The 14531-nt window shown below is 35.0% G+C and overlaps 1 protein-coding gene across 1 annotated transcript in view; it reads left to right on the top strand.

Annotated features, from left to right (window-relative positions):
- Nucleotides 1-8631, top strand: part of LOC142342552 (uncharacterized) — a 39871-nt gene extending 31240 nt beyond the window's left edge. The window contains exon 13 of the mRNA XM_075393922.1: nt 8053-8631. Coding sequence (XP_075250037.1) covers nt 8053-8489 — 437 coding nt within the window. The 3' untranslated portion in view covers nt 8490-8631. The remainder of the gene's footprint in view (nt 1-8052) is intronic.
- Nucleotides 8632-14531: the final 5900 nt, after the last annotated feature.

Raw genomic sequence — 14531 nt, 5'->3', positions numbered from 1 at the left:
ATCGACCATATGACGTCACAGCCACTCCAAATCTGCTTTTTGTTCATTCTTTGATGCAATTTTAACTGAAGTGCGTGAGTGACGTTATTTTTCCTTCTTAGTGGAGCGAGTTTCTTTGTTCATTTGCGTGAGTAAATTTTTGGTCAGACGACTTACCTCACTCTCAAAAATGACTTCCTCACTTTGAAATTGACTTTTATTTACTTTAAATCAAAGAGATAAGGTCAAATGGGTGTATGTCACTCTAAATGAAGGTTAATAGAGAGCAGCTAATAGAGGCAGCAAAAACTTATACAGATTTTTAATCAAAATATAACATATCAGCCTTAAATGAAAAGACGAATTTTTTTGGTCCGTGTTTTTGACTGTTTTTTTTTAGTTTTTTGTTCATTCGCCTGTTTTTGTTTTTGGTTACACGTGACATACCCCGCTCTCAAGAATGTCTTCCTTACTTTGACATTGACTTTTCTTTTTTTCATTCAAAGAGATAAGGTCAATTTAATGTGTGTCACTCTAAATGGAGGTTATTTGATATGCTCTGTTTCATTTAACATTTGTTCACACAGCAAAGCTGAAGAGTTCAAATTTTCGGTATAACTTCTTCCTCTCACTAACGGCCTTTGCGCCTGTGACGTCATTTATCACTCTCTTTAGACAATGCGTGATTGAGATTTTGATCATACGTGACTTTCCTCACTCAATAAAATGACTTTAGCACTTAAAAATTTAGGTTTAATTTGCATTAGTTAAGGTCGAAGGAACTGATGCGTAAAAAATGTCCTTCTTGGAAAGGCTTTGCGCATTCAATTTTAACGACCTCCATTGATTTATCGCGGATTGTTTTTTAGTTTGCGTTTTGCATTGCGGCAATTTTATTTTAATTTAGATCTGTTTCTATATTATACGGCACGCAAGTTTATTCTTTCGCAGCTATTCCGGCAATCTGCCGGCTATGTTTTTAAATTTTGTTTTTGATAGATATCAATTTTTGTCGATGCTGGTTGAAAAGTAACCCTATAAAATTGATACCACAGTGTTTTTGAGAACCTAAAATGCGTAAAATGGGCACAGATTTCAGGTTTTGAGTTAATGTTCGACTTTTTAAATGAATTTCTTCTTTTTGAGTCTTTAAATAGGACCTGGCTTCAAAACATACTTCACGTGGCAAATTTCTTTTGATGTCTCATGCATTGAAAGCCTCATTCTAACGTGGTAAATGTCTATTTATATAACCGCACAGTAATAGCTGGCGCTATTGTTGGCCTTCTCTTGGTTTTTGTATTTCGTCAAGATTTTTGTGACGACCATATGATGTCATAACCTCTTCCAATTTGCTTTTTGTTCATTGGTTCTTATATTCTCAACTGAGGTGCGTGCCTGACGTCATTTTTCACTCTTAATGGAGCGAAATTGTTTGTTCTTTCTGCGTTTTTCGGTCATACGTGACGTAGCTCACTCTCAAAAATCTCTTTCAGTTTGAAATTGACTTTCAACATTAAATCAAGCAGATGAGGTCAGGTGAATGTGTGCAACTATAATTGAAGGTTAGAAGGTCTATCTTTTTCTACTGTCTTCTTGACTTTAGATCTAAAAATTTGTTGGGGCTTTTTTCTGACAATCTGCCAACTATCTTTTTAACAGGAAGTAGTGTTGTTCATACGGCATTTTGACCTAAAAGCGAAAGTGAGAAAAGTTGCCATGAACAGTTTTGCTCAGCATAAGAAGTTTTTTCATCTTGCTTTGCGCTTACTGAATGACCGAGTGTTTTTAACAGAATAGAGCATATAGATAACCATTTTAAGCCTTTTTTGTTCGGCTCGCTCATTTTTAGCTGCTAAGCTGTAAGCTTTTAATTCGTTGTCAAGATTTTTGTATCGACCATATGACGTCACAGCCACTCCAAATCTGCTTTTTGTTCATTCTTTGATGCAATTTTAACTGAAGTGCGTGAGTGACGTTATTTTTCCTTCTTAGTGGAGCGAGTTTCTTTGTTCATTTGCGTGAGTAAATTTTTGGTCAGACGACTTACCTCACTCTCAAAAATGACTTCCTCACTTTGAAATTGACTTTTATTTACTTTAAATCAAAGAGATAAGGTCAAATGGGTGTATGTCACTCTAAATGAAGGTTAATAGAGAGCAGCTAATAGAGGCAGCAAAAACTTATACAGATTTTTAATCAAAATATATCATATCAGCCTTAAATGAAAAGACGAATTTTTTTGGTCCGTGTTTTTGACTGTTTTTTTTTAGTTTTTTGTTCATTCGCCTGTTTTTGTTTTGGGTTACACGTGACATACCCCGCTCTCAAGAATGTCTTCCTTACTTTGACATTGACTTTTCTTTTTTTCATTCAAAGAGATAAGGTCAATTTAATGTGTGTCACTCTAAATGGAGGTTATTTGATATGCTCTGTTTCATTTAACATTTGTTCACACAGCAAAGCTGAAGAGTTCAAATTTTCGGTATAACTTCTTCCTCTCACTAACGGCCTTTGCGCCTGTGACGTCATTTATCACTCTCTTTAGACAATGCGTGATTGAGATTTTGATCATACGTGACTTTCCTCACTCAATAAAATGACTTTAGCACTTAAAAATTTAGGTTTAATTTGCATTAGTTAAGGTCGAAGGAACTGATGCGTAAAAAATGTCCTTCTTGGAAAGGCTTTGCGCATTCAATTTTAACGACCTCCATTGATTTATCGCGGATTGTTTTTTAGTTTGCGTTTTGCATTGCGGCAATTTTATTTTAATTTAGATCTGTTTCTATATTATACGGCACGCAAGTTTATTCTTTCGCAGCTATTCCGGCAATCTGCCGGCTATGTTTTTAAATTTTGTTTTTGATAGATATCAATTTTTGTCGATGCTGGTTGAAAAGTAACCCTATAAAATTGATACCACAGTGTTTTTGAGAACCTAAAATGCGTAAAATGGGCACAGATTTCAGGTTTTGAGTTAATGTTCGACTTTTTAAATGAATTTCTTCTTTTTGAGTCTTTAAATAGGACCTGGCTTCAAAACATACTTCACGTGGCAAATTTCTTTTGATGTCTCATGCATTGAAAGCCTCATTCTAACGTGGTAAATGTCTATTTATATAACCGCACAGTAATAGCTGGCGCTATTGTTGGCCTTCTCTTGGTTTTTGTATTTCGTCAAGATTTTTGTGACGACCATATGATGTCATAACCTCTTCCAATTTGCTTTTTGTTCATTGGTTCTTATATTCTCAACTGAGGTGCGTGCCTGACGTCATTTTTCACTCTTAATGGAGCGAAATTGTTTGTTCTTTCTGCGTTTTTCGGTCATACGTGACGTAGCTCACTCTCAAAAATCTCTTTCAGTTTGAAATTGACTTTCAACATTAAATCAAGCAGATGAGGTCAGGTGAATGTGTGCAACTATAATTGAAGGTTAGAAGGTCTATCTTTTTCTACTGTCTTTCTGACTTTAGATCTACAAATCTGTTGGGGCTTTTTTTCTAACAATCTGCCAACTATGTTTTCAACAGGAAGTAGTGTTGTTCATACGGCATTTTGACCTAAAAGCGAAAGTGAGAAAAGTTGCCATGAACAGAGTTTTGCTCAGCGAAAGAAGTTTTTTAATCTTGCTTTGCGCTTACTGAATGACCGAGTGTTTTTAACTGAATAGAGCATATAGATAACCATTTTAAGCCTTTTTTGTTCGGTTCGCTCCTTTTTAGCTGCTAAGCTCTAAGCTTTTAATTCGTTGTCAAGATTTTTATTTTGACCATATGACGTCACAGCCACTCCAAATCTGCTTTTTGTTCATTCGTTCATGCAATTTCAACTGAAGTGCGTGAGTGACGTTATTTCTCTCTCTTAGTGGAGCGAGTTTCTTTGTTCATTTGCGTGATTAAATTTTTGGTCACACTTGACTTACCTCACTCAAAATTGACTTCCTCACTCTGAAATTGACTTTTATTTACTTTAATTCAAAGAGATAAGGTCAAATGGGTATGTGTCATTCTAAATGAAGGTTATTAGAGAGCGGCTAATACAGGCAGCAATAGTTTATGCAGATCCGTTACCAAAATATAACATCTCAGCAGTTATGAAAGATTTCTTTTTGTCGTTTTCTTTTACTATCTTTTTGAGATTGCAGATCTACAAAGCTATTGCGGCTATTTTCTGACAATCTGCCAGCTTCGTTTTCAAATTTTTCAATTACTAATACAATTTTGACAGTTTTTGTTCATTTTTTTCTGTTTGTTTTTTGGTTTTGTTTACCTTTTGCACTTTCAAGGATTTGATTTTTGTTTTCCTAATAATCGAATAAAAATTGATTTTGAGTCTTTGAAATACAGTTGAAATGTTCTCAAAAAAATTTTCTGAAATTATTTTAAAATTAGTTTTTTTTCAATTCTTGACTTACCTCTCTCAAAAATGACTTCCTCACTTTGAAACTGACTCTTCTTCACTTTAATTCAGAGATATAAGGTCAGGTGAATGTCTGTGTCAGTCTAATTTAAGGTTATTTAAGAGCAGCTAATGGAGGCAGCAATAATTTATGCAGATCCGTTATCAAAATATAACATCTCAGCAGTTATGAAAGATTTCTTTTTGTCGTTTTCTTTTACTATCTTTTTGAGATTGCAGATCTACAAAGCTATTGGGGCTATTTTCTGACAATCTGCCAGCTTCGTTTTCAAATTTTTCAATTTGTAATACAATTTTGACAGTTTTTGTTCAATTTTTTTCTGTTTGTTTTTTGGTTTTGTTTACCTTTTGCACTTTCAAGGATTTGATTTTTGTTTTCCTAAAAATTGAAAAAAATTGATTTTGAGTCTTTGATATACAGTTGAAATGTTCTCAAAAAAATTTTCTGGATTTTTTTAAAATTATTGTTTCAATTCTTAGTTTTCCCTTCTTTATTGTCTTTTTTATCTGTACAGGAGGATGCTAAATAATGAATGGTTTTTTTGTTTCGCTAATTTATTTTATTTTCAAATTTGGTTTCTAGCCTTCAAAAAATAGAGAAAATTCTCTCTTTTTTGCGCGATGTGTCCGTACCCTCCACATTTCACCTTTTTTTGTTCAAGCATTCTGCTAAGGACTAGTTTAAATTTTTATTTACTCTAGTTTTATCAGTTTTTGCGAGGTTGATCGATCATATTCTCGAACGTCGACTTCTGTTTTTAAACCTTGGACTTTAAGGGTAAAGTCCATGTAATATTCAAGGTGAGAAGGTCATTTTGTGAATTCTTCATCACATATAAGTCTCTCTACCTATTTAAACTACAGATCAACCACCTACCCTTCAAACACCTCTGCCTTTCACATCTCCATCACCTACATACCAACTCCACCCTTTTGCACCGCAACTACTTAACCCCTCCACCTACCTAATCCTACCACCTCCTGGGCGTTTCAAATACCTTGATTTGTTTTTTTTCTTTTTTTCATGGTTCTGATAGATTTAGTTAGTGTTTTTATTGCACGACTCATTGTTTCATTTCCTGTATTCTAACGGCTATGTTTTTTAGCTAAAAAATGCTTGTTCTGGACTTGTTTATTCATTTTCGTTTGGAAAATTTATCTCTGCTTTTAAAGTTGTTCTTTTTGCAATCATTGGACTTCAATGGTAGCTTAGTTTTTCATGTATATTATTTAGGAACTGCTAGTAATGTTCGAGTAGCAAAAGGTCTTTTTGTGAATTTTTGTGCCCATATAAGCTCCTCCTACCTAATAAAACTGCAGAACAGCCACCTACTTATCAAAGACCTTACGCCTTGCCTAACCCCCTCCCCCTCGCCAAACATCCTTTTTTTAATTTTTCTGAAACATGTAGTCTTAGTTAAGATATTTGTTGTGCGACTCTTGGAGTCGTTCCTGTATCATATTGGCTATTTCTTCTTTCTTTGTTCGACGCTCTTTTTTCGTTGTACATTCTCATATAAGTCATCTTCTAAGCCGACTATTGTTGCGTCTTTTTGTGGTCTGCTTTCTTTCTTCGGTTATATTGCCTAACCTCTTTCAAACACGATTCGCTGAAAAAAGCAATCTAAAGTGTATGGAGGCAATTTATGGATACAAAATTTAAAATAGGAACGGGTTCAACTGATAAAGCCCAGTCTTAAGTGCGCGTAACTTAAATTTTTGATTTAATTAGTTTCGGTTACCATTTATTCTTTTGATATTGATATTAATCCCTCTATTCGCTTGTAAAGCCTAATCCTCATTCAAGCACGATGTGCTCATTAAAGCAATCTAAGATAAACGCAGTCAATGTCAAAAAATCGAAATCTAAAATGGGAACGTTATCAACTGAAATGAGTCTTAAATATATCCCAGTCTTAACTGGAGTATCTGAAATTGTGTTTTTTTAACGACTTAGTTAAAGGGACTTTTTGCACAACTGTTTGTTTCGTTTCTTGTATTCTAACAGCTATGTTTTTTAGTTAAATTCAGTACCTGATTTTTGACCTCTTTTCTTTGAACATTTAAATGGTTTTTAAAGTTCGACTTCTATTTCAAAGTTTTAAAAGTTTTTAAAGTTTTAAGACTTCTATTTTCAATCACTGGGCTTCAACAGTAGGTTAGTTTGTTATGTATAGTAATTAGGTACTACTGGTAATATTCGAAGTGGAGATGTCATTTCCAGAATTTTGGAGCCCATTTAAGCCCACCCTACTTATTTAAACTGCCGAACAACGACCTACTTAACAAAGACCCTGCACTTTACCTAACCCCCTCACCCCTCGCCTACCTCCTCTATTTGATTTTCCTGAAGCATGTAGACTTAGTTAAAGATTTTTTTGCACAACTCTTGGAGTCGTTTCCGGTTTCAAATCGGCTATTTTTTTCGTTGTTCAACGCTCTCTCGTATTACAGACTCCCAACCTGGAGGTCAAGTGGTTCGAACCCCTGTGAGATTTTGCACCCACATGAAGTTTGTAAGCTACACCCCTTCTAAGTTAAATGCCCCCGCCTGTCGTTCAAGAGGAATAAATACGAAGTTTTATTAAATGTTGTTTTTTTAATAATTTTTCAATTCATTTTATAAATTACGCTTTGGGTTTTGATCACATTTGTTTTAAATAGGTCAGGATGTTCACGTTCGACTTCTGACTTACCTCACTCACTATTTCAACTGATCAGAGTTTAAATTCTTTCACACATGGAATGACGCAATGTAGTGAATACGGTCAAAGTCAAAAGAGCAAAATTAAAAGAAACGAGATAAACATATAGCCAGCCCTGTCATTGAGTCATAGTGCATTAGGTTGTGAAAATTCATTAAAGCGATTGCTAGCTTACATTTGTTTTGTTCTTAATAGGTTTCAGTTTAGACGATGAATTAAGTGTAATTTTAGAACGTAATCGAATTTGCAGAGTTTGCACGCCAAATAAGAACGGATTGACATTTAGAAAAATTTGGTCAATTTCTATCTTAGTTTTTCCTTCTTTCAGTCCCAATGTGCGTCAAGCGGGTCAACGGAGGCTATTTTTACGGCAGTTTACCGGCTATGTTTTTAATAGCCACCCGCATTTTCTAAGCTGGATATAGTGCTCTTTTTTTGTTGAACCAAAATTTCTTTCGCTTTACCTCATTTTGCCGTTTTGCGACGTTTTGAGCGAAATCTTTTTTTTTTACTTCTCTAGGCTAGTTTCATTCATATTTCGTTAGGCTTAAAGTGCTTTTAAACATTAATTGCATATCAAAGCCATCAAAAATAAACAGAGTCAGTTTTAAAAAAATGAAAGAATTAAAAATGGGATAAAGCCCAATTTTAGATGCCCGTTACTTGAACTTTGTTCTTATATTTCTTGGTTACCATCTCTAATGCTTATTGGATTTTATACTAGCCCCTGTATCCTCTTATTAAGAAACAGGTGTATGTTCAACTACAAAATGACATCAAAATAGTGTACTTAAGAAATGTTTTTGTACAAAAAGCAATTTTTCCATTAATTTCTGATATTCTTTCAATCCCAATAGTGGTTATAGGAATCAATGGCAGCTATTTTCCGACAATGTTCTGGGTATGTTTTGATCAAAAAATTTTAAGCGTGTTCCTGTTTCAGATGTACACAACAGCGGTGTTGCCTTAGCTTCTATTGAAAACACATATCAGGAATCGACTGATTACGATCAAGCGGGAAATCTAAAAAATGAAGTTGAAGAATTCGTCCAACGAGAAAGTTTTTGCACCAGCTCACCTCTGAGCGAAGATCGATTTTCATCAGATATTAATAGTGTCCAAAATACCTCAGATGGTGAGAAATTGATGAAGCAACCCAACTCAGGAGATTTAGAACAAACGTCCTTCAAAATTCAACTGAATAAAACTTTTACGAAGAGCACGCCAACATCCTTGCATGGTGCAGAAAATCGTTCAAATGATTTATCTTTTGGGTTTGTAAGTGCCAAAAATGAAGCGCGAGCGTCACCTTTGCCTCGCTATTCGAAATATAAGAGGACCAAATATTTCTCGAAGCCGATTAAAGACTCTCCATATTGAAAAGATGAAAGAAGCCCGCAAGAAAAATTGTATCCTGAAGCTGAGAGACCTGAGTACGATTAAAAAATGTCAAAACTTCTATTTGCTATGTGTCAAATTTTGAATCTTACGTTGTTACAGCGAACCAACCCCCCCCCCCCCCCCCCCCAGATAAAAAACTTTTGGCTGTTGCTGGCTGCATTACTAGTTTTACTGCTCGAAATTTTTCATTATTAATAGCCGCCCTCATCTTCTCAGCCGGCTATTATTGCGCTCGAATTTTTTTTTTACTTCGTCAAACTTTTTTTCGCTTTACCATTTTGCCGCTTTTTCGAAATTTTGCGTGAAATCTTTTTGACTTCTCTAGGCTAGTTTCTCTCATTCTGCTAAAAGTGAATTTGAACATCAGTTGCTAAGCAAAGCAATTCAAAATGAACAGAGTCGGTATATAAAATTGAAGTCAGACGTAGAAACGGGATAAACCCATAAAGCCCAATTTTAGATGCCCGCTATTTGAACGTCGTTCCTATAAGTCTTAGTTACCACCTTTAATGCTTATTGGTGTTGATAGTAGCCCCTGTAGCATCTCTCTAAGAAACAGAAGTATGTTCAACTACGAAATGCCATCAAAATAAATCGGACTTAAAAATATTTTTGTACAAAAATCTTTTTTTTTTCAATATATTCTATTCGTTCTTTCAATATATTCTAATCATGTTTATTGGAATCAACGGCGGCTATTTTCCGGCAATCTGCCGGGTATGTTTTCGTGTGCAAATGCCTTCGTTATTAAGAAGGCAAAATTGTCAAAACAAGTGGAAATTTTAAATTTTGCTGGGTGCTAAGCAACAGATATGTGACGGGAGATATGCGACACTTCTGTCTGAATTGTTAGACTGTGGCATTGATATTTGAGACGAAAAAGTTTTCTAATTTAATACAAATCGACGACCTGGTTTAAGTTAGCTATTAAAGGGTGTCGTCATGTTTTTAGTTTTCATGACTCTTATTTGCTATTCTATAAGCTCTTCTATTCATAACTGTTTTGTGATTACCACGGTTGTTGAGACAATTGCATGGCCAATTAAAATCTTTTCAAATTGTGGAGAATTTTTTCTACTTAGAATCAATATTGTAGATGACCGTAATTTTAGCTGTGCTAAGCATTTCCATTGCAATATTTGAACGAACATCCTATTTCCTAAATTTTTGAAAAAGACGGCTCTGTAATTTTGTTTCAACTCTCCTTGTCGCAACGCGCGTTCTAAGATTAATTCATGTTGAAACTCTCAACTTTTCAGCTTTAAAATATTTTTATTCCGCTAGTTTTCAGTTCATGAGACGAGCATTTTTATACAAGAGAAATTGCCAGAATGCAGTCCGAGGTTCATCTTAAAATTTTATGAGATCAATTTTAAGCTCATAAAGTAAACGAAGTTTTCATGCCAGAAAATTACTTAATTAAAATATTTAAGCATCCAAATGCTTTTGCGAACTTCTAAGCTAGACAGTTGAAAAGTTTCATAGATTCAGGAGTCCTCTATTTTTTGAGGAATTTTGAGATTTTCTACAGAGAAAAGTTTACTTTTATCGGAACCAAATAAATCAAAACTCTCACCGAAATTTTCATCAGCAAGTTATCCAGTAAACTTCCAAAAAATGTTATTGTTGGCATCATTTATCTGCCCATTGTACACTTGATTGCTCTTCTAACTTCAATTCGAATCAATCATTCAACGTCAACTGGTTGTTTCATAAAATTGAGCACAAAATGGAGCAATCAAAACTGGATGTTTAGGGTATTCGAAGCAAAACAGCAAGGTTCCTGAAAACGTTTTTTCTGGTTTTGATCACTAATATATAATTTCTGGCTTGTAAGCAGGGAATAAAAGCTTGAGAAGAGGCACTGCCCAGAACCTTTTGACTTTGTCTCTGGAACAGTCCGAGTTCCGAAGTACCAACGTGGAATGAACAGGGTAGGGTCCTCATGAAATACGAGACCCAGTATTTTGCTAAGCTTGTGCTTATCCGATCTTTCCTCGTTTTCCACAAAGAATTTCTTGCCTTTGTGTATCTTCGTGAAAAAATAGAAGAGCGTTGATACTTACAGAACATGTGGAGATGAAACCAATAAAATTTGAGAGCAATTAGTGCTCGAGCATTGTCCTAAGTCGAAATCACATCTTTGCTGATAACTAATTTTCCTGCGCCATTTATATGCAGCTTGAAAAACCTCTCCAATTTTTCCCGTTCATTCTCATCGACAAACTCACTATCTTTTTTGAATTGTCTCGTTTTTACGAAACTTTAAACAGCAGATATGAAGATATCTTCCTTGTTAATCTTAACATCAAACGTCAAGCCACTGTAATATAAAAACATTAAGAGTGTTCACCTATACCTAAGATAAGTGCTCTCAAATCAAATTAACTACTGAGTTCCGAGTCAAAATATAAGGCAAATTGCAAACATCTAAAACAAAAACTCAAGTTTTTCTAAAATAAACTGTGTCCATCTGGGTTCTTGTTAGGTCTAGAAACTTGTATATTCTAAGTACACTAAGTAGAGAAAACTGCAAAGTAACTGCAAAGCAGCTAAATGTAGAGACAAGGATGAAGACAGGAGAGACCCAATTGAAAGTTGACTCGTTGAAAATGTAGTAGGATCACTCATCATTCAGCCACAATTTGATGTTCCATAAAATTTACCGCAAAATGGAGCAATCAAAACTGAATGTTTCGGTTATTTGAAACTGAACAGCAACGTTCGTGCAAACCAACGCATATCAACATAGCCATGTACGACGAGATACCCACGTAGAATCTTTAGTGATAGCAGAAAATGGACAGTTGAATCAAAATTGTGAAATGTCTGGAATTTTTTTCGCTCAAGCCAGGGTCGGGACAAGACAAACGCTGAAAATTTTAAACATCTTGGCACAATAACAACATTTTTGTTGACCACGTCTCATAAATGAAAACTGACATTGATAAGAAGTTCTTCTAGTCGGGAAAACTTCAAATTGAGCAAGCGCAACAGCAGATGGTGGAAACTCATACCCAAAACTGTAATTTTCACATCCTTACGAGATTGCACCGAGATACTGTTTTTCTTTCAATCAGAAACTGATTTTTGATTTTGTTACTATTGCAACTTCTGTCGGATCTGTACGATGATAAGTTATCGTTTTGTGATCTATGTATATCCAATGAATGTCTTGAATGCTATCGCCACGGTTCGCCAACAGAGCTTCCGAAGCTCCCTCCCCAGCAATCATTGATGGCAATTCTTCTGCCAGTTGAACTTGTTTCCGTAGGCATCAGTCGTTCATTGGCTATACCTCCAAGTTCGGACTACGATTCGAAGCTCTTGCGAGATGTAACTGTTGAAGAAGGATTAATACTAAAGTTTTAAGTTCCACTTGCATCTCGCCAAACAGTATTTTTTATCTATAGTGCTCGAACAATTACTACTCTCTATCAATGACGCTAACACAATTTGGAATGCCAATTTAATGCGTTATATGGGATCCATATCTTCCTATTTCAGAGGATCAAACAATGAATTAAAAGCTGCTGAAGCTCGCGATTTTGAGGTTTTCTACCTCCCAGAGCAAGTACAGGCAGATGAATTGAATTATGTAATCTGGCTGCTCACCACTGCAACAGACCCGTACGAAATGTGAGATTTTTAGCCTCCAAGAACAGAACAAATTGGTGGAACCAACTAATTCCAGGTTGCAAAAATTGTACAACACCTGTTGTCTTAGATTTTCAAATTAGAATGGGAGACAACTTCAAAATGAGATCTGATCCGGAGTTGTGATAAAATTCCGGCACAGTTCATTGATATGTAACTGCGAAACCCTCTCGAACATCCAATAGGGGCTGTTCCGACGTCAAATACTTGCCGCATTTCGAGATTCGAACCAAGGAAGGTTTAACTATTTGAGGAATGTGCGAGCAGAACTGAGAAAATCCATGATAATGCTAATAATGATCTCGTGAGAGTTGTATAACCTCTGGCAATGGATATCTCTCAATTGAAACAAAATTGCGGTCTGAGTGGTAAGATAATGATCAAATGAAACTGTCGCTATCACTAACGACTTTTGTTTTTGTTCTTAACTTGGTCCTTCGCACTTCTTTCATACCATAGATTTATCATCATACGAAAATACATGCCTTCCTTCGCTCAGGAAGATAATGCTCGCTAGTCTCCAGTCGTCAAGTGTGATGGCATCAACCAAATTCGTTCTGTTTAGCAGTAATGGTGAGTTATGTATAAAATTATTTCGACGCTCTGGTCTGACGAGCCATTGTCTCAAGCCATTGCATTTACAATCGCCTGTCAATCTTGGTTCTTAACTTGATCAGTGTTCATACCCAGTTTAAAGTGCAGTTTAACGGTAAAAGTATAAACCCTTTTCGACTGCCGGTTATGGGCGGATGACTCACAATATGCTAATGCTCACGTGAGATTAAAATCATCTCTACTTTTGCGCCCAAAATTGGACAACGGCTACAAATTTACTGTTTTCAACTTTCTATCGGAAAAATTTTCCCGCCAAATAGATAACATTTTTGCATTTTTATATTTTTATTTTTTCTGACGATGTCACTTTATCTCTGTGCAACGGATCAATGACAAAACTTTTAGAATTATTTTCAGAAGTGGACCAATTTCGGATACGATAATACTTGAGCTATTTTCTATTGTTTAATTAGAACGCTCTCTGGTAATTATATCAGCAAACCGGTTTTGATGAACTTGAATGTCTTGCTGTCATGGAGGTTGAAGCCAAGCAAAAATACTGTCTAAATCGAAGCGATATTTAATAAAGATTCTTTCTACCTTCCTGACCTTCTGTTACTCTTGATAAATTAAATAATTCAGACAGACTCTTTTCCGTAGCTAAATGCCAAAGTAAGGGTTTACTTAAAACGTTGTCGACCTCGCATCTGAAGGAATGTAAACTGCTTGCCACTGTTTCTCGTCTTTCAGAAATCCTAAATACTTGCTAAACATTAGCACAAAACAGAATGCCACAGTTTTTTGTTATTATACCAGACATGTTTTTAAAAACACACCTGGTATTTGATTTCTGTGTTTGCTCAAGTTTCAGTTTACTCAAGTAGTGTCAAAATTGATTTTTTAAACGTGTAACTTGTTTTTGAAATAACCAAAATGACGAATTTCTTCAAACGAGAAATAGCCATCTTTTTTGGTTTTTTTTGTATTGCTCTGAATATTATATGTCGGAAAGCAATTGTAACACGTAGTAGCAATGAAGATGAGAAAGTGGAGAAGCAGCAGTACGTGAAATGTCGGTCAAATTTAATTGGGAGTTAAGTAACGTGTGTTTCTAGTCTTAAAGCAGACTAAAATTTCAATAAAAAGCTTATTAAAATTGGTCGCTTTCTTCCTGTTCACACGAAAAATCATGTAATTAATCATGACACGATAAAAATGATTTCGTGTAAAATTACCCCAGATGCATTTTAATTCGAAAAATTGGGTGGTTGGTTATTCATCACACGAGAATCAACGTGTTATTTCTTATATCGAATTTTGAATTTTACTAGAAAAAATATTGCGCAAATCCATTTATCAGCTAATAACGTACAAATTTAAGTCGAGTTGAAAGTTGTTGGTTTCAATGATTGTTTTATCTAGTTAGTTATAAGAGACTACCGAGGTTGATAAGATTGTCTTCTCTTTTTAATTAATTTATCGACCTTACAGGAAAAGGGCGGGGGTTTTGTGCCGTATTTTAGAGTTCATCCTAATCATACGGTGCTGCATTAATGGTTGATGTAACTTGTTTGTGTTTTTGAAATTGATGTCCTTTCTAATTTTGTTGTTTTTGTGATGTTTTAATCATTAACTTATTACTTTTTCTGTTATAAACTCACGATCTAAATTGATTGCAGTTGTAAATATGTAAGTATGTAGAGCTGTTTTGTTTGTTGATTGTGCTTCTAACTCCATCTCAAATTTACGTCATTTTAATGCTACTTTGTTTTTCAAAAGCAATACATGAGGTTAATTTGCTATACTAAC

This window comes from Convolutriloba macropyga, chromosome 7 (genome assembly GCF_964194025.1).
Source record: "Convolutriloba macropyga chromosome 7, txConMacr16.3, whole genome shotgun sequence".
Classification (NCBI taxonomy): Eukaryota; Metazoa; Xenacoelomorpha; order Acoela; family Convolutidae; genus Convolutriloba; species Convolutriloba macropyga.
This window is presented reverse-complemented; position numbering and strand designations above follow the sequence as displayed.